The sequence below is a fragment of the Scylla paramamosain genome, chromosome 7 (genome assembly GCF_035594125.1).
Source record: "Scylla paramamosain isolate STU-SP2022 chromosome 7, ASM3559412v1, whole genome shotgun sequence".
Taxonomy (NCBI): Eukaryota; Metazoa; Arthropoda; class Malacostraca; order Decapoda; family Portunidae; genus Scylla; species Scylla paramamosain.
Genome location: NC_087157.1, coordinates 11198249 through 11217500, shown reverse-complemented (window position 1 = coordinate 11217500; position 19252 = coordinate 11198249). Strand labels below are relative to the sequence as shown.

Below are 19252 nucleotides of genomic sequence, written 5' to 3'. Positions count from 1 at the left end.
AGAGAGAGAGAGAGAGAGAGAGAGAGAGAGAGAGAGAGAGAGAGAGAGAGAGAGAGAGAGAGAGAGAGAGAGAGAGAGAGAGAGAGAGAGATTAATTGGCAGGGATCGGCCATACAGTGAATGGGAAGAATGTAATTTGGACACTGTGGACGATCAAGACTCTAAAGAAAACAAAGAGGAAATCGTAATCTCTCTCTCTCTCTCTCTCTCTCTCTCTCTCTCTCTCTCTCTCTCTCTCTCTCTCTCTCTCTCTCTCTCTCTCTCTCTGTAACCTCCTTTCAGTGTTTGTGATGAAGGAAGAGCTCTGGCCACGGGCAAAAAAAAAAAAAAATAAATAAATAAACAAATAAAATTCTGGAAAAATGCCCACAGAAATAAAAAAAAAAACGCCCACTGGAATTTCAAAAGGTCCACTTATTGAAAAAAGGCCCATTGATTAAAAAAGCCCACTGAAATTAAAAGGCTCACTAAAGATTGAAAAATGACCAGATATTTTAAAAAGACCCAGTTAATTTTAAAAAGGCCAGTTTATTGAAAAAAAAGGCTTAGTGGAATATATAAAATGAAAAGTGGATGAAAAGAAAATCTCACTGAATGAAAAGACACAGAAAATAAAGAAATTCCCCAGTTTAGAACAAAACCCACTAAATAAAAAAAAAAAAAAGCCCACAATGAAAATAGGCCTACAGAAATATAAAAGGGCCCAGTGAATAAAAAAACAAAAGACAAAATTCAACCTTAAAACACTCCCATCCCTTTCACATTACATTCGTCCATCCCTCTAACTCATCAAACCCACCATCGCTTGACAATTCATTACATTCCACATCACCTCACCTGTCTGTCACACCTGCTGCCAATTAATCTAGCTTCCCACAATCAGGGCCAATAAGAAATCAATTTTCGCGTGTCTGTCTTCCTCTTTCATCACCACGCATCAAGCTATTTCCCTTCTGATAACCTTATGAAATCACCTCTTCCATTATTCCATCACCTTTCATTAGTGTTCATATAATCGTTGCCACCATTACTTTATGAAATCACCTGTTCCATTAACCAATTAACCTCCATTAATGTTTATTCTTCTAACTATTGCCAGTGTAACCCAATCACTTTTTCCATTACTCCATTACCCTCTATTACTCTCCACACCTGTAACCATTGTCACTATAAGCCTATAAGATCACCTGTGCCATTATTTCATTAACCTCTATTAATAATGTTTATTCCTCTAACCACTGCTAGAATAACCAAATCACCTTTTTCAATACTCCATTAGTCTCTATGAGCGTTCATTCCTGTAACCCTTGCCAGCGTGCCTTAAGTAATCAAGTTATCTGACCGCCTAATGAAAAAATGCAGATGAACATTCTCTTTCATAATCCATACACAATTACCCGCCTCTATCAGTGGAACACTGGAACACTGGAACACTGGAACACTGCCGTCACATTTTTGGTAACTCGTTTATCTTTCCACGTAATAAAAAAAAAATTTTAAAAAAGCAAGTGAATATCCTCCCTTTCATGATCGGTAATTAGTAAAAGTATCCATCATAACACACACACACACACACACACACACACACACACACACACACACACACACACACACACACACACACACACACACACACACACACACACACACACACACACACACACATAACTACCTACGTACATTTATTACAGAATAAATGACTTTTTTTCTGGGGCATAAAGTCAATCAGTCAATCAGTCAGTCAATCAATCAACCTTGTCTCTTTTAGATTGGCATTTTTTCTTTTATTTTCTCTTTTCTTTTTCTTTCCCATGTTTAATACCTCCAGCCTAACTCAAAACTTCAAAAATCTATCAGTCAATAAAATAACATTGAAAAAGACATATTTTATCTATATTTATGCTCCAGCCTGCCTCCTTACCAATAACCAAACGAACATAGACAAACACACACAAACACACAAACAAGACTCTTCACGTTCAAATCAAAACATTAAAACACGGCCTATTCCTGATGGCTTGGCGTGTCACGGCTCAATACTCCCTCCCCGCGTCAGCCTGGCCTCCGCTGGGACTGCTGAGGGCCATTAGTAGAGGAAGGAAGGTAGCATGTTCGGGATGACGACGCGTGGCAAGATGGTGGTGGTGGTGGTGGTGGTGGTGGTGGTGGTGGTGGTGGTGGTGGCGGCGGTGTGATAGGAAGGGAAGGGAAAAGAAGAACAAGAAGAACAAGAAAAGAACAACAACAACAGAGAGAGAGAGAGAGAGAGAGAGAGAGAGAGAGAGAGAGAGAGAGAGAGAGAGAGAGAGAGAGAGAGAGAGAGAGAGAGAGAGAGATTTAACAAGCAGACAGAGACGCAGGGAAAACAACAAAGTCACTGGCGCGCAGAGAGACAAATAGACGAGCAACAGACAGACGGCGAGGCAGACGGAGACGGAGACAACTGCCAACAGGTTCTTTCCAAGTTAAGCAAAACAAAAGCAAAAACACAAAAAAAATCTAACAAAACAAAGACGAGAAGAGATGTTTCGGCCAAGTTTTCTTTTCCTAATTGCCTTCCACTTTTTCTCTCGATCAATTATTTATTTATACACAAAGATGTACTGAAAAATAAGATGCATTACAGAACAATTTATAGCTAATTATCGCGGATCTGCGTCAGGGGAAAGATGGGAAGAGGGTGAAATAGAGGTAAAAATAAAGAAAGTAATATTAAAAGGGATAAGAGGAAAGGGAGACTGAGATAATGGGAAGAGAATGATAAAAAATAAAAAAAATACAGGAGGAAGTAATAGGGACAAGAGGAAAGGGAGACTGAAGATAAGGGAAAGAGGACGATACGAAACTAGAAATACAGGAATAAAAGGAAAGGAAGACCGAAGGGCAAGAAGTTGATAAAAAAAAAATAGAAATACTGAAGGAAGAAGCAATAGAGGTAAGAAGAAACGAAAGCTGAGGATAAGATAAACGAGGAGCGTGAGGGAGAGTAAGAAAGACTACCACTACCACTCCCAAGGTGCAGAAGAAGAGGGAGGCAACAGCAAGCAAGAAAAATGATGCACAAGACCATGAATATAGAAAAAGAGCAGTATTTTCCCGTGGTTTTCGTCTTCCCTGTAGGATAGTGGAGGATGTGTCTACCCCTTTCACTCTTGTTTGGTACATCTCTCCTTAATTACGAATACTAATCATTGAGATATTTCTACAGCCACCTCCAATTTTCAAACTGCGTAGAAATTGCAAAATCTATTCTTTTTAATCCCTGCTTTCTTGTAGATGCTTATAAAGAATTCATCATTACTTCTGGTGCTGTTAACTGCTTCGCATCGCAGTAAAAGGCTTAGTGTGAGTATTGTGTTTGAAAAAGTCAAGAGAATCTAGTGTCATATACTCCAGTCTTTTTCTAATTAATTCCCTCGATGCCTCTCCTCCTTCCACGTACTCCATCATATCGCAATAAAAGGAAATGGATGTAATATAATCTTCGCATAGATAAAAAAAAAAAAAAAGTACGGGTGGTTTTTTCCATGAGATGCTGAGACACTTAAGCGAATGAAGACCTTGAAAGCGTGAGGCGCAACGTTGAAGAGAGGAGGAGGAGGAGGAGGAGGAGGAGGAGGAGGAGGAGGAGGAGGAGGAGGAGGAGGAGGAGGAGAAGGAGAAGGAGAAGGAGAAGGAAGAAGGAGGAGGAGGAGGAGGAGGAGGAGGAGGAGGAGGAGGAGGAGGAGGAGGAGGAGGAGGAGGAGGAGGAGGAGGAGTAAGAAGAACTCTACAACTTTAGGTTTATACTTAATTTTGGAACAGCTGACGTAGACGTAGTGGTGGCGGTGGTGGTGGTGGTGGTGGTGGTGGTAACAGTAGGGATGGCGGTGGTTGAATCGTTTCAAAAGGGATGGAGGGGCGGTGGTGATAGGGGATATCGGTGATGGTGATGATAGTGACGATTAAGTACCCCTTGAGAGAAAATGGGATTGAAAACTATAGCGCAGATAATCTTTTAAAGTGTAATAGAGGAGAGAGAACCCTGCCCTGGCCGTGGAGCGAGAGCAAGTGAGTGAATGAGTGAGTGAGTGAGCCAAGAGTGTTCCAGGTGAGAGTTCCTGCCTTTAACCTCGCGCGTGTGAATGTGAGGCGACGATACTTTGGTTCCACGGACGTTCTGGTGAAGCGGTGAGGGTCTGCCACCTCTCCAGCACACAGAGACAGGCGGGGAAAGGGACAGGAGAAATGCAGACATCGGGAAGGATAAAACAGAGAGGAAGGGATGCGAGGGATGCGGACAAGGGGAAGGACTAACTGGGAGGCAGGGCGGGGAAAGGTTGGTATGAGAAAGGACGACAAACTTGGGGACAGGGCGATAGAGAGGCTGGAAGAGGAAAGGACAAATAGGGAGGCATGGTGGTGAAGGGGCTGGTAGGACAAAACAGGGAGGGAAGGCAGCAGAAAAACAGGCAGGAGAAAGGACAAAACTAAGAAGTAGGATGAAAGAGAGGCTAGTAGGACAAAGAAACAGGGCGGCAGGGTGGCTTAGAGGAAGACAAAGGAAGAAAAACAGGAAGGCAGAGTGGCGAAAAGGCTGGCAGGGCGAAGGACAAAACTTAGAGGTAAGGTGGCAAAGGCAAACACGAGAAGGACAAACATAGAGGTAGGGTGGACGAGAGGCTGGCAGGGGAGGCAAAATCAGAAAGCAAAGACGGACGTGGAAGCAGACAGGCAGGGAGGCAGCGAGCCAGAGGTGCAGGGAGTGTGAGGCTGATAGGAAGACAGCCAGAAAGGCAGCTGGCCACTGAAGGAAGGAGGGAGGGAGGAGGAGGTGGAGAAAGAGAGGGGGAAAGAGGGAGGGAGGAGAGTAGAGGGAAGGAAGGAAGGGGGAAGAGGGAGAGGCCGTCCTTTAACTCACACGCACGTCTCGTCCTCAGAAACCCACCGTGAGCCATTAGAAACCATTCCTATCTCTCTCTCTCTCTCTCTCTCTCTCTCTCTCTCTCTCTCTCTCTCTCTCTCTCTCTCTCTCTCTCTCTCCCACACGCACTTCTTTACTCCCACTCATCCATTAGTGACATTTTCTCCTCCTACACACTCCACATACACCGCTTCCTTTGAATAATTTCCTCCAATTCGTGGCGATGATTGGCGAACTCAGTGGTGCGGTTCCATTAACGTGGCAATGACGCCCGCCGCACTAACGACCCGGGGAGGACATCAGGCAGCGGAGTGGGTCATCGCTCACCTCGCCCGTGCATGGCTGAGGCGACCCGCTGGCTTGCACGGAGGAGAGCAATCTACATTCGATAAGGGGGAAGTCAAGCACACACACACACACACACACACACACACACACACACACACACACACACACACACACACACACACACACACACACATGCGATATCTAATACCATAAGAACTATTACATCCTTTCCTCGCTTCAGTCTCATCCTCTTATTTTTCCCCTCCCACATGTTCCTGCCTCGCTTTCCTCGTCATTCCCGACTGCCTGCCTGCCTGCCTGCCTACACCCAGCCAGGCCGTCACTCAGGCGGCGATGCACTCACTTAACAGAAACACGAGGCCCGCCACGCTGCAGCCATTTCAGAAAAGAACCGACATTCTCACCCGAAGGATAGCGATTCTGAACCCAAGTAAGGGGAAAGATAAAACTGCTGCTGGAGTGAGAAGAAAAATATATCAGAGGAGAAATTGTGCTGAGAAAGGGTTCTGAACTTCTGCGAGCGGGTTCCCCTTGGGCCGAGACGCATGCTGGGGCTCCGCGAGGCTGCTTGCACTTCAATACACGCTTTGGATTTAAAAGCATTGCTGAAATTAGTGGCATTTGTATCGAGACTCGAGGAAACGCGGAGAATCAAAAGGAAAAGAGGAAGGTTCATAACTTAAGGTGAGAGCGTCATCATCATCCTATTCTTTCTCGTAAGTGGTGGTGGTGGTGGTGGTAGTGGTGGTGGTGGGGGTAGTAGTAGTAGTAGTAGTAGTAGTAGTAGTAGTAGTAGTAGTAGTAGTAGTAGTAGTAGTAGTAGTAGTAGTAGTAGTAGTGGTGTAGTAGTAGTAGTAGTAGTAGTAGTAGTAGTAGTAGTAGTAGTAGTAGTAGTAGTAGTAGTAGTAGTAGTAGAAGTAGTAGCGGTGGTGGTGGTGGTGGTGGAGGCAGGAGCGGAGGCGACGATAAAAGCACAGGCCGCTGCAGAAGGAAGAAAAGTACCTACAAGAAGGAGAAGGAAAAGAAATGGAAATGACAGAAAAATAAGAAAAGAGGGAAATAGGAGGAGCAAACAAGCCTATATGAATGACCACAGAGGAAGTAATGAGGTAATGTATCACTTGCTAATCCTCAGTGGAAGAAACTTGATGGCAAAAACTCTACGGTGAACAATTATCGCGTTTTACTTACTAAGCCACGCTCAGATACATGATACGCGTTGTCAGCAAATTTAAAGTCAATAGGAAGAAGACAGGAAATATCAACTTCATTACTAATATATTTACTTTAAACATTAATTATATTGAAGAATAAATAAAATAAAAGTCATGAGTTGCGTTACTTTACCTTTTCTGTTTCTTTTTTTGATCCCGTCTTTACTTTCTCTCCCTCACCTCTTACCTACATTTCTCTCCTCTCTCTCTCTTCTTCTAATCCTCCTCCTCCTCCTCCTCCCGCCCTCCTCTCACCACCATAGAACCTGCTCTTCTTATCCTTCCTTAATCCCGCCCTTTATCCATCCGTCCCCCCACCCCCCGACCCCATATTGTCCGTTGGCCCTTTCATCTGTTCCTCTCCTCGCCCTCCTTGCTACCCACTAAACGCTCATCACGCGGACATTGTCAATATTTCTATCTACGCCGTTAAGATGGATGGGACAGTGTGTGTGTATGTGTGTGTGTGTGTGTGTGTGTGTGTGTGTGTGTGTGTGTGTGTGTGTGTGTGTGTGTGTGTGTGTGTGTGTGTGTGTGTGTGTGTGTTTGTACTTTCATTATCACGAAATGGGGTTTTGGTGGGCGTCCATCAGACATGAAGGCGGACTGCCGGCAACGCATATAAGCTGATAACAGGCTAAGCAAATAGTCACACACACACACACACACACACACACACACACACACACACACACACACACACACACACACACACACACACACACACAAACACACACACACATGAAGCTCAGCAGGAGGGTAACGGCTAGCTATCATGGATTCAGTACGTGATCAGAACCGTTCACCTACACACACACATATGTACACACACTGAAAATACAACACTCAACACCTCACAATAATCAAAATAAACACGAAATAAGCTTAAAAACAACTTTAAAAAAAACACCACAACCTTCACAACTTCAATCTTTTTAAACATCCCCCACTTAATATCAATTTACTTGTTACCCTTCCCCTGAGGATCTACCTGACGGAGGAGGGAAGCGGCTTTGAGCATCCTGGAGAGATTTTGTTTACCAAGGGCGCCTCCGCAAGCCACTTAACCCTGATGCTGAGGGGAAGGGAGCAGCGGGCGGGACTGACTCGAGTTAATGAGCTCTCTTTTATCTTAATCTTTTCCCCTTCCCTGTGCTTCGTGATGGAAGTTGCTATAGATTGGTATGGATTTTTTCTGAAGGTTATGGAAAGGTTTCGTGATTGAGATTTGAGTGAGATAAGTATAGGTGAGCGAGAGCGAGAGCGAGAGCGAGAGAGAGAGAGAGAGAGAGAGAGAGAGAGAGAGCGAGAGAGAGAGAGAGAGAGAGGGCAAGGAAGGAACGCGCTATACCCTCCGGTCCTATAAAATAAAGCGAGCACATTAGAAAAAAAAAGAAAGGAAAAGATATAGTAATTACACCACAGAACACACATGAGGAACAAACACCAGCAGACATGTTGGCCCTTACGAGGTTGTTTATGAAAAGCTACACTATTTTACTTGCAATAAAGAATGTAGGATGGCAAATTACCCTCAACAAACACTCAAAACACACTAAAAAATTACATTACACAATTATTAAATCATCCTTCACCAGCACTAAAGTATATATCATAACTCTCTCTCTCTCTCTCTCTCTCTCTCTCTCTCTCTCTCTCTCTCTCTCTCTCTCTCTCTCTCTCTCTCTCTCTCTCTCTCTCTAATATACATACATCACATATAGATTAGAATGCCGCAACACTCGATACATATAAGCAAGCAACACCACCACCATCACCATCACCATCACCACCACCACCACCACCACCACCACCACTACCTACTCGAGTCACACGAAATTTGCTTAGTGTTGAAAACTTGGAAGGAAATTGAGAAGAGAGAGAGAGAGAGAGAGAGAGAGAGAGAGAGAGAGAGAGAGAGAGAGAGAGAGAGAGAGAGAGAGAGAGAGAGAGAGAGAGAGAGAGAGAGAGAGAGAGAGAGAGAGAGAGAGAGAGAGAGAGAGAGAGAGAGAGAAACCCATCCTCCTTGACACACAGGGTAGGAAAGTACAGAGGAAGAGTGATGGGAGACGAACGGAGAGAAAAGAAAGAGCAACGAAAAAGAAGAAGAAAAAGGAAGAGCTGGATAAAGTGTGTGTAAAGGAAAGAGATGGAGGAGAGTCGGTGCGAAGAAAAATAGGGAGAGAAAGAAAAACGGAGAAGGAGGAGGAGGAGGAGAGGAAGGAACGGTAGGAGAATACGTTTAAAGGGAAGGAAAGGGAGATAAGAGACACTGCGAAAGGAGAAATGCGGAGTAAAAGAAGAATAAAGAAGGAAGAGAGGAAGGAAGGACAGGAGAATATGTGTAGAGGAATAAGATGGAGGAAAAATGGCAATGCTAATAATAAAAATGGGGAGAGGAGGAAACAAGAAAAAAGGAGAAAGGAAGGGACACAGAATGGCGGAGCGTGAGAAAGGAAGAGAAGAATAAAAGCCTACGAAAAGTGCTAAGAAAGGAAAAGAAAGAGAAATAGCACAGAGAGAGAGAGAGAGAGAGAGAGAGAGAGAGAGAGAGAGAGAGAGAGAGAGAGAGAGAGAGAGAGAGAGAGAGAGAGAGAGAGAGAGAGAGAGAGAGAGAGAGAGAGAGAAAATATCTAGAGAAGTGCGAAAAGTAGAAACTGTGATAAAAACAAAGAAAGGCGAAGAAGCTATTTAAAAAGGGAGAAAGCGAATGAAGATCATGAGAGCGAGAAGAAAAGAGAAAAAGAGACGATGCTAACAATAAAAAAAAAAACACACAAGGAATAAAACGCAAAAAAGACAGTGAAGAAGAGAAAAAGGCAAGGAAGATGTGTGTGTGTGGGGGGGAAGTAGGAAAAGGAAAGAAAACGGAGAGTGCTAAGAGAAGAGAAATAAATATATAAACAAGGGGAACGGTAAAACCAGTCCTCATCCAGTGTTCCCTCCGCCCCTCCCTAATCCCTCCATCAGTGCCGTCCTCACCTGATGTAAGTAAACAGGCAAACGCGTCCAAATACGTCCGAACACAAACACGGCGGCCGGGGAGAAAAATGTGCGTCACACTTCTAATTTGAAAAGCGATGGATAAAAGGGGGAAAAAAATGGAAAAATATGCAAACTCAACAGCGATAGAAAGTAACGAGAGTTTAGACCAAGGGCTGTGTTGTGTAAGAGGAAAATAGAGGGAAGGATGGGAGGGTGGTGGAAAGAAAGAAGGAAAGAAATGATGGATAAATGAAAGAAAGAATGGAAGGACGAAAGGACGGAAGGAAGGAAGGAAGGAAGAACGAAAAGGAAGAAAGGAAGACAGAAAGAACGGAAGGAAGAAAGGAACGAAGGAAGAAAGAAAATAAGGAAAGAACGGAAATAAAGACGGAAGAAACTAAGTAAAAAGAAAGAAAGGAAAAAAATGCAACAAACCAAACAAAGAAGAAAGGAAGGAAAACAGACGGACACAATGACAGACAGACAGACAAACAGAAAAACAGAAAGAAACCAAGAAGGAAAGAACACTAAAGAAAAAAGAAAGAAGAAAATGATGGGAAATACGAAAGAATTAAGAAAGATGGGAATGGCGGGGAAAGAAATGCAACGAAAAGAGGCGGGATAGGAAGAGCGAGAGTGCCTAAGTGTGTCCTTTGTCATTTTAACCGCCGGGAGAATTAATTTGGTAAATGTGAATGCATAGAAGTAAACAATATGACTCACTCTTACTTATTGCTCCCCAGCGGACGATATTTCTCTCCTCCACAACCACCACGAGCACCACCACGAGCACCACCACCACCACCACCATCACGACTAAATTCATCATCATCATCATCATTATTATTATTATTATTATTATTATTATTATTATTATTATTATTATTATTATTATTACCCTCCTCATCGTCTTTCTTTTCTTTATAGTTTCATTCTCTTTCTCCTTTTACTAACTATTTTACGTCTCTTACTTCAGATTAAATTGTTTGTTCTTCCATTGTGCTCCTCCCCCTCCTCCTCTTCTTCCTCCTCCTCCTCCTTCTCCACCTCTTGGCCCATAAACTCTCCAATTTTCTCTCTCACGGGTCATATACTAAATGTACAATAATTTACATATCCTAACAGTAATGAGAGAGAGAGAGAGAGAGAGAGAGAGAGAGAGAGAGAGAGAGAGAGAGAGAGAGAGAGAGAGAGAGAGAGAGAGAGAGAGAGAGAGAGAGAGAGAGAGAGAGAGAGAGAGAGAGAGAGAGAGAGAGAGAGAGAGAGAGAACATACTACTACTACTACTACTACTACTACTACTACTACCACCACAACCTCTTAATCTTCTATCCACGTAACAGTCTCCTCTCTCCTTTAATCCCCTACTTACTTCCTTTCCCTCCAGCTCCCTTTCCTTCCCTCCTCACCGACACTCTTAAGGTGTAAGTCACTTTAAGGAACGATGACAGGTATTACCCTCACCTGGCTTAGCTTACCGCGGGGAGAGAGAGAGAGAGAGAGAGAGAGAGAGAGAGAGAGAGAGAGAGAGAGAGAGAGAGAGAGAGAGAGAGAGAGAGAGAGAGAGAGAGAGAGAGAGAGAGAGATGCGACAGGTAATGAGATGGTAATGTGGGATAAGGTGTCACTTTGGTCAGGGAGAGAAAGAGGGAAAGATAAAAAATATAAAGAAGGGATGAGAAAGAATGCGAAGAGGGAAACACAGACTTAAGCATCAGTTAAGGGAAGAAAGAGGTGGAAAGGTTGAAGAAAAGTAAAAATAAAAAGGAATAAGAGAGAGAGAGAGAGAGAGAGAGAGAGAGAGAGAGAGAGAGAGAGAGAGAGAGAGAGAGAGAGAGAGAGAGAGAGAGAGAGAGTTAGGTATCAGTTAAAGAAAGTTGTGGAAAGGCAGAAGAGGAGACAAATGATAAGAAGGGAAATTAAACAAAAGAGAATTACACATCAGTTAATAAAAGGGAGAGGTGTGAAGGATGAGGAGGAAATGAAGGATAAAAAGGAAGGTAAAAAGAGAGAATTAGAGATAGGTATCATTCAAGGAAAGGAAGGGATGGGAAAATAGAAAAGAAAGATACAAAAGATGGAAAAGGAAAAATTAATAGAAACCTAAACATCAGTTAAAAAAAGGAAGAGGTAGGAAAGTTGAAGAGGAAATAAATAAAGAACGGCAAGGAATATGAAGAAAAAATAAGAGACTTAAGCATCAGTGAAAAAAAAAAAAGGAAGAAGTGAGAAAATGAAAGAGGATATTACATTGTTAAGCGAGAAAATATAAAAGATAAGAAGGAAAATGAAGAGAAATGGAAAGTTAAGAAGCAGTAGACGTGGAAAAATAAATGATGTCGCATTGAATTAAGAGAGTGAGAGAAAGAGAAAAATAATGGAGGAGAAAGAGTGAAAAGTGAGAAATGGAGAGTTGACTATGGAGAGGCAGGGTGAAAGGGAGTGAGAGAGGGTGAATCGGATGAAAGGTGATGCTGGTGGCGAAGTTAGTGGGGAGAGATGAAGGAAGAGGAAGTGAAATCGCCTCAAGAGAAGATAGATAAATTTGATGAAGAAAAAAAGAGAATGAAAAAAGTAATAATACATACAAATAGTTCGATAATTTAATACCTTGCTGAGTTAAGAAGAGAAAGCAAGGAAATGAGAGAAAATTAAAAGATGGAAAAAAAAACTATTTGTCAAGGAAAAACAAGAGACACTGGATAAATAACAGAGAATCAAGAAATATAAAAAAAGTAACAATACCTACAAATACTTAAAAATTCAATACCTTAGTGAGGACGAGAGAGAGAAAAAAAAAGAATTGAAAGAAAAATTAAAAGATACAAAGAAACCACTAAATTTATCAAGAAAAGTGGTAGTGGCCTCTTCACACACACACACACACACACACACACACACACACACACACACACACACACACACACACACACATGTACGAGATTTCAGGATCAGTGTTGCCAGATACGCCAGGAGCCCAAGAGTTGTGATGTGTTCCCTTATGTGTCTGTCTGGCAGTGTCTGGATCAGCTGGCTATATTGATTCTCTCTCTCTCTCTCTCTCTCTCTCTCTCTCTCTCTCTCTCTCTCTCTCTCTCTCTCTCTCTCTCTCTCTCTCTCTCCCTGCTCCTTCCAGTCTTCCTCTACCAATTCAACCATATGATTTGCCGCTTCTTCTTCTTCCTCTTCCTTCTTCTTCTTCTTCTTCTTCTTCTTCTTCTTCTTCTTCTTCTTCTTCTTCTTCTTCTTCTTCTTCTCCTCCTCCTCCTCTTCCTCCTCCTCCTCCTCCTCCTCCTCCTCCTCCTCTTCTTCTTATCATTATCATTATTATTATTATTATTATTATTATTATTATTACTATTATTCTCCTTCTTCTTCTTCTTCTACTTTTCTTCCTCCTCCTCCTCTCTAGAATACAATTTAGACGGAAGAGAGGAGGAAGAGGAGAGAGAGAGAGAGAGAGAGAGAGAGAGAGAGAGAGAGAGAGAGAGAGAGAGAGAGAGAGAGAGAGAGAGAGAGAGAGAGAGAGAGAGAGAGAGAGAGAGATGGAAAGACCCTCCATCTTCGGTCCCAAAGCCTCTTTTCGTAGTTGCCATTGTTGTAGCGCTTCTTGGTGGTGGTCTTCCTCCTCCTCCTCCTCCTCCTTCTCCTCCTCCTCCTCCTCCTTCAGGCGCCCTCTTCTTTCTCCTCCCCCGCCTTAGGTTTATTTGATAACCTATGAGTGTGTGAGGCATTATTGACGGTGTATTCAAGCCCCTGGGTGAGAGAGAAAGAGAGAGAGAGAGAGAGAGAGAGAGAGAGAGAGAGAGAGAGAGAGAGAGAGAGAGAGAGAGAGAGAGAGAGAGAGAGAGAGAGAGGCTTAACTAGGTCAGTCTTAGTCATCAGTAGAGAGAGAGAGAGAGAGAGAGAGAGAGAGAGAGAGAGAGAGAGAGAGAGAGAGAGAGAGAGAGAGAGAGAGAGAGAGAGAGAGAGAGAGAGAGAGAGAGAGAGAGAGAGAATAGAAGATAGAAGAGTGGAGGAGGAGGAGGAGGAGGAAGAGGAGGAGGAGGAATATAAAATCCACATGATAAGGAAGGAAATATGAGTGTGAATGACCGAAACGAAAGGAAACAAAGAAAAGATGATTTGAACGAGGTGCCACAAGAGGAAGAGGAGGAGGAGGAGGAGGAGGAGATCGACGAGTAAGAGGAACACAAAGGAACACAATGAAATAACAAACAGCAGCAGACCTATTGGCGTTTATGGGACTGTTTGTGTGGAGAGAGACAGGTGGGTGAGGAGAGAGCCTTGTTCTGTATCTATCTTGTTGTTCCAGACGCCGTTCATTAAACATACCCTCGTTATAGACTGATAGATTCTCTGTTATCTGCTGTTCTTATGTATTTTTCATGTATTCCCTCCGTGCACTTTACAATGTTGAAGAGGAGGAGGAGGAGGACGGGAGAAAAAAAAAGGAACTGGAAACGGAGAACGAAGAAACGGAAGGGAATAAGAATGAAAAGAAGTGATGACAATGACGGTAATAGTAATAAAAACGAGGAAAAATTCAAACAGGACGATAACGACGGGAACTAGGAAGCAATAAGGGAAAAGAGAAGTGAAACAAGAAAAAAAAGAAAACGGGAATAAAACTTACAAAACTCCCAAAACACAAGTGGTCTGAAAGGTCATAGAGGAGAGGGAAGCTAGAGAAAGAACAGGAAGAAGAGGAGGAAGAAGAAGAGGAGGAAGAGGAAGAGGAAGGGGAAGGGGAAGAGGAAGGAAGAAGAGAAGAAGGATGCGGAAGAGTAAGATACGGAAGACGGCAGGAAATTTGGAAGGGGAAGAGAAATGGAAGGTAACGAGAGACGCAGGGCGAGAGAGAGAGGGGGATATACTAGGGAGGGGAAGAGAAATGGGAGAGAAAGAGGAACGCAGGGAAGGAAAAACATGGGGTATAAAGAGGGACATAGGGGACACAGAGAAGAAAACAGAGGGCAGAGGGAGCGAAAGAGGAGTCACGGGGCGGGGGAAGGAAGAGGGGGAAACAGGGGAGGGGGGAAAGAGAGGTAGAGGGAGGGAAAGATGGGAAAGAAAACGATGCATCACGCCACAAGGAGGAGATGGGAGGGGGCACTAAAACATTGAGTAATTTCCACGCACGCTCCGGATATATTTCTCATTGCCTCGCTTTTACTTAATGTGTTTGGATCCTGAAAACCAGCAGGAAGAGGAGGAGGAGGAGGACATTACACAGGAGCTTTAAACCTGCAAGGGGAAGAAAAATACACTTGTGTCACTTAAGATAATCACGTTGTAAAGTGAAGTTGAAACGAGAACACAACAAGAAAAGGAGATTGAGGACAGAGAAGGAGGAGGAGGAGAAAATATTGTAGACATTGTGACTGGAAGAGTGGAAGGTATAGGGAGGTCATGGAGGAGGAGGAGGAGGAGGAGGAGGAGGAGGAGGAGGAGGAGGAGGAGGAGGAGGAGGAGGAGGAGGAGGAGGAGGAGGAGGAGGAGGAGGAGGAGGAGGAGACCCTAAAAGACGACATATTTGAAAGTGGGGAAGACCAACTCCCGGAAGAGGACTTAGGGACAAGAATGGAGAAAAAAAAATTGAGAAAGAGGAGGAAGGATATGGAAGGAAAAGGGATTTACGAGAGAGGAAGGGTCAGGGAAGAGGGAGGGAGAGGAGAAGGAGGGAGACAAAAAGGTGGCAGTAGAAATAGGGGTAGTCTATCTTTGGGTCTAGTGTTACGTAAAGCTCAGGAGAGGAAAAAACAATGAAAAGTGTAAAAAGGATAGCAATTGAGCCCTGGTGGTGATGTAACGCTGAGAGGAGGAGAAGGAGGAGGAAACGTAAGGGAAAGGAAGAAAAGAAAAATAGTAACAACAATAACAGCATCAATAAAAACATTATCATTATCATCCACAACAGCAACAGCAGCAGCAACAACAACAACAACAACAACAACAACAACAACAACAACAACAACAACAATGAATGAATTAATAAATGAATGAATGAATGAATGAATGAAGGAAGGAAGGAAGGAAGAAAAGGAAAAAAGAAAAGAACGAAAGAAAAAGGAAGAAAGAGAGAAAAGGAAGGGAGCAAGAAAGAAAGGAAGGAACGAAGGAAGGAAGGACTGACATAACTTTCTACCTCAAATCTCCTATGAGTAAAACACATCCAAACTAAATCGCATTACGTAAACAAGAGAGCAGTATGGAACACACATGAACACAAACGATACACAAAGGAAACACAAAGGAACACAAAGGACTGGAACATTACCCACTACATGATAAAGTGAGGAAATAGAAATAAAGAAAAAAACAATCTTTATTCCCAGTAAATATTTATGAAGCACGATCTATCTTCTGTTGACTTATTAGGCACATCTGTGCGCGATAAACACTCAATAAATAAGCCTTGGATTTGTTATTGCTCTCTCTCTCTCTCTCTCTCTCTCTCTCTCTCTCTCTCTCTCTCTCTCTCTCTCTCTCTCTCTCTCTCTCTCTCTCTCTCTCTCTGCCATGTGCAAGACTCATAACTTATTGCTGAGGGTTTTAGTTAGGCCAAGTCTGACAGAGAGAGAGAGAGAGAGAGAGAGAGAGAGAGAGAGAGAGAGAGAGAGAGAGAGAGAGAGAGAGAGAGAGAGAGAGAGAGAGAGAGAGAGAGAGAGAGAGAGAGAGAGAGAGAGAGAGAGAGAGAGAGAGAGAGAGAATAACCAATGTCCTTTCCCCTTTCCTCCCCTTACAATCTCCCCTATTCCATCCACCAGTTCCTCCCTCACTCTCCCCATCCATTTCATCCCTTTCCATCACCGCTGCCTTCATAACTCATTCGGCTTTCTGTGTTGTGTTGCAGGAGGTGCCCCGGCTGCCCTACAAGACCTGGGAGAGGGCCCGCAGCGGCACCTTCTTCGCCAGGGACAACATTTCCAATTTCCTGCGGTTCTGTCGACGTCTCGGAGTGCATGACAACCTGCTCTTTGAGACGGAAGACCTGGGTGAGTGTTGTGGCTTTCTCTGTCTTTCTTTTACATTTTTTTTTCTTTTTGTCTATTATTTAAAACCCATTCACTGTTATTGAGTACATTTGCCTTTAACTACTAACCACCTTGGGACATTTCTCCTCGTTCTGCAGCCACCTCCAAACATTATACCGGCTAGAAATTGCAAAACCTATTTTTTTTTTTAATCGCTGCTTTTCTTCTAAATGCGTATAAAGATCTCATACATTGCTTTTAGTGCTGTATATTGTTCAATACCGCAGTGAAAAGGTTAATGGGAGTAACACAGCTCCTGAGTACATGACAATCTCCTCTCTCAAACGGAGGACCTTGGTGAGTGTTGTCTTTTTTTTTTTTTTTCTTTACTTTGTGTGTCTCTATTTTAATGGGAGTAAACTGGCTTCGACGTGCATGACAACCTCCTCTTTGAAACCGCGGACCTTGATGAGTGTTGTGGGGTTGCTTCATCTCGTGTCTGTTTTTCGTTTTTATTCGTGTGCGATTATAAAAGTTTTGCTCTCACCACGACTATTTCCATACCCCACAGAGATGATTAGCGGGGTTCTCAGGAGTGTTTCTCCTGTGAACAATGTAAGGATCTTGTTATTCCGTCACTACAATTGTAAAAAATATCCTTAAAAACCTGTGTCTTCATTGTAGTGGAGATGCCCTTCCAGAAGTGTTTCACAATATGGTCTCTGCTTCATTGGGAGTGAGGTGTCTTATGGGGGTGGGGGTGTTGCGTGACGTCCAGCGTGCCCTCAGTCATCACGCCCTCGGGTTATAAACAGTGATCCATTTTATTCAGTTTATGATGACTTCACGCATCTTCGTCCACTCCCTCCTGGCCTCCGCCGCCGAGTCCGTCTGTCAGCTGTCACGCCGCCAGCAGCAGGGCACCACAAAGTTATTGGCCGCCACGCTCGTCCATCATTCCCCGCAGCGAGCAGCTCAGGGTGACGCGCCGGGGTGAGATGCCTGGCGACACGGCGCCTCGCCCCAGTGCACCGCGCCGCGTTCTGAGTCAGCCTGGAATGATCACATTTCCATGCACAAGCCCTCACTGATCCCGCCGCCAGAACCCTCCTTCCGGCGCTAGCATCACTTCACACCGAAAGGCTGCCGCTTCAGAATAGACGTAAAAGTGGTATTAATATCACATGGAGTCAATAAACCTCAGCGTGAAGCTATTAGCCTCGCCAGCCTTGATGGCCACACTCCCTGCCTCCACCACCACCCGGCTGCCACCCACCCCTACCCTCGCTCCGCCCTCTGCATGGCGACGACCCCACCCCGACCCTTCCCCCACCGCGTCCCTCCCTGCAGCCTGGCGGATTCTGACCTTAGGTGGAGGCGCCGGAGTATTGCAACTATGCAGGAAACGAAGACGAGACGGTGGATATATTCTTAGCGATCGTCCATTACCAGCCAGCTTCCTGAATGCATGAAATCGATACGTATTTTTACATGTATTTTTCGTGCAGATCTGAAGGTAATATTTGCGTGCACATCACAGTGTTTACAGAGCCAGAGAGACGTGAAAGGCTGGGGGAGAGAATGCAGTGGAGGTGGTAGTAGTAGTAGTAGTAGTAGTAGTAGTAGTAGTAGTAGTAGTAGTAGTAGTAGTAGTAGGAGGAGGAGGAGGAGGAGGAGGAGGAGGAGGAGGAGGAGGAGGAGGAGGAGGAGGAGGAGGAGGAGGAGGAGAACAACAACAACAACAACAAACGAACAAGTAGTAGTAGTAGTAGTAGTAGTAGTAGTAGTAGTAGTAGTAGTAGTAGTAGTAGTAGTAGCAGCAGCAGCAGTAGTAGTAGCAGCAGTAGTAGTAGTAGCAGTAGTAGTAGTAGTAGTAGTAGTAGTAGTAGTAGTAGTAGTAGTAGTAGTAGTAGTAGTAGTAGTAGTAGTAGTAGCAGCAGCAGCAGCAGCAGCAGCAGGAGCAGCAGGAGCAGCAGCAGCTGCAGCTGCAGCAGCAGCAGCAGCAGCAGCAGCAGCAGCAGCAGCAGCAGTAGTAGTAGTAGTAGTAGTAGTAGTAGAAGTAGAAGTAGAAGTAGAAGTAGAAGTAGAAGTAGAAGTAAAAGTAGAAGTAGTAGAAAAAAAAGTAAAAGTAGAAGTAGTAGAAGTAGTAGAAGTAGAAGTAGAAGTAGTAACAGTAGAAGTAAAGTAGAAGCAGTAGAAGCAGTAGTAGTAGTAGTAGTAGTAGTAGTAGTAGTAGTAGTAGTAGTAGTAGTAGTAGTAGTAGTAGTAGTAGTAGTAGTAGTAGGCTTGATTAGTCCCGTCACCAGGACACTCGTTTAATTCCTGAATCTGGGAGAGGCAAGAGAGGCAGGGGAGGCAGCGGCAGGGCGGCGGCGGAGCTTCATCAACGCCACCTGGATAGACTCAGCCTGGAAACAAGTGACGGCGGCGGTGATGGAAACATAGGGATTTAATATTTTGGCAATTCCATCCCTGCTCTCCCCTTTGCCTTGCGTCCTCAACCCCGTAAACACGACTTATCAGTATTCCCGCGCGGCGCTTGGGTTCAATGGCGTGTTTTGGCCGCGCCGCCTCCACACTCATACATTTTATTTGGCCATCCCTTGTCACACACACTCATTTCTCTCTCTCTCTCGCCTTGCTTTTTCGACCTTCCCCGCTCACCACACCCTATTTTTCACGCTGGCCTTCCTTATTTGCATCCTTCATTAATCTCCCTCTAACTTCATAATTCCTCAGAAATTTACTTGTAACTCACTAACTTTCACTGCCTCCATCAAATAATTTCTCGACCTCTCACCTCCTCTCCCTCCAGCCCTCTCTCCCTTCCTTCCGTGTCTCCCGCCCCTCCCCCTTTTTTCCCCT

General features: G+C 44.1%; 1 protein-coding gene and 1 long non-coding RNA gene across 9 annotated transcripts in view; one reads left to right on the top strand and one right to left on the bottom strand.

Annotated features, from left to right (window-relative positions):
* LOC135101757 (nascent polypeptide-associated complex subunit alpha, muscle-specific form-like) overlaps window positions 1–19252 on the top strand; it is a 190186-nt gene that overhangs the window by 128855 nt on the left and 42079 nt on the right. For all 8 annotated transcript variants that reach the window (XM_064006044.1, XM_064006043.1, XM_064006039.1 and 5 more), the window contains exon 5: window positions 16267–16408. In XM_064006044.1, coding sequence (XP_063862114.1) covers window positions 16267–16408 — 142 coding nt within the window. The remainder of the gene's footprint in view (window positions 1–16266; window positions 16409–19252) is intronic.
* The window catches only part of LOC135101760 (uncharacterized), a 62547-nt gene that overhangs the window by 18169 nt on the left and 25126 nt on the right, over window positions 1–19252 (bottom strand). The window lies entirely within an intron of this gene.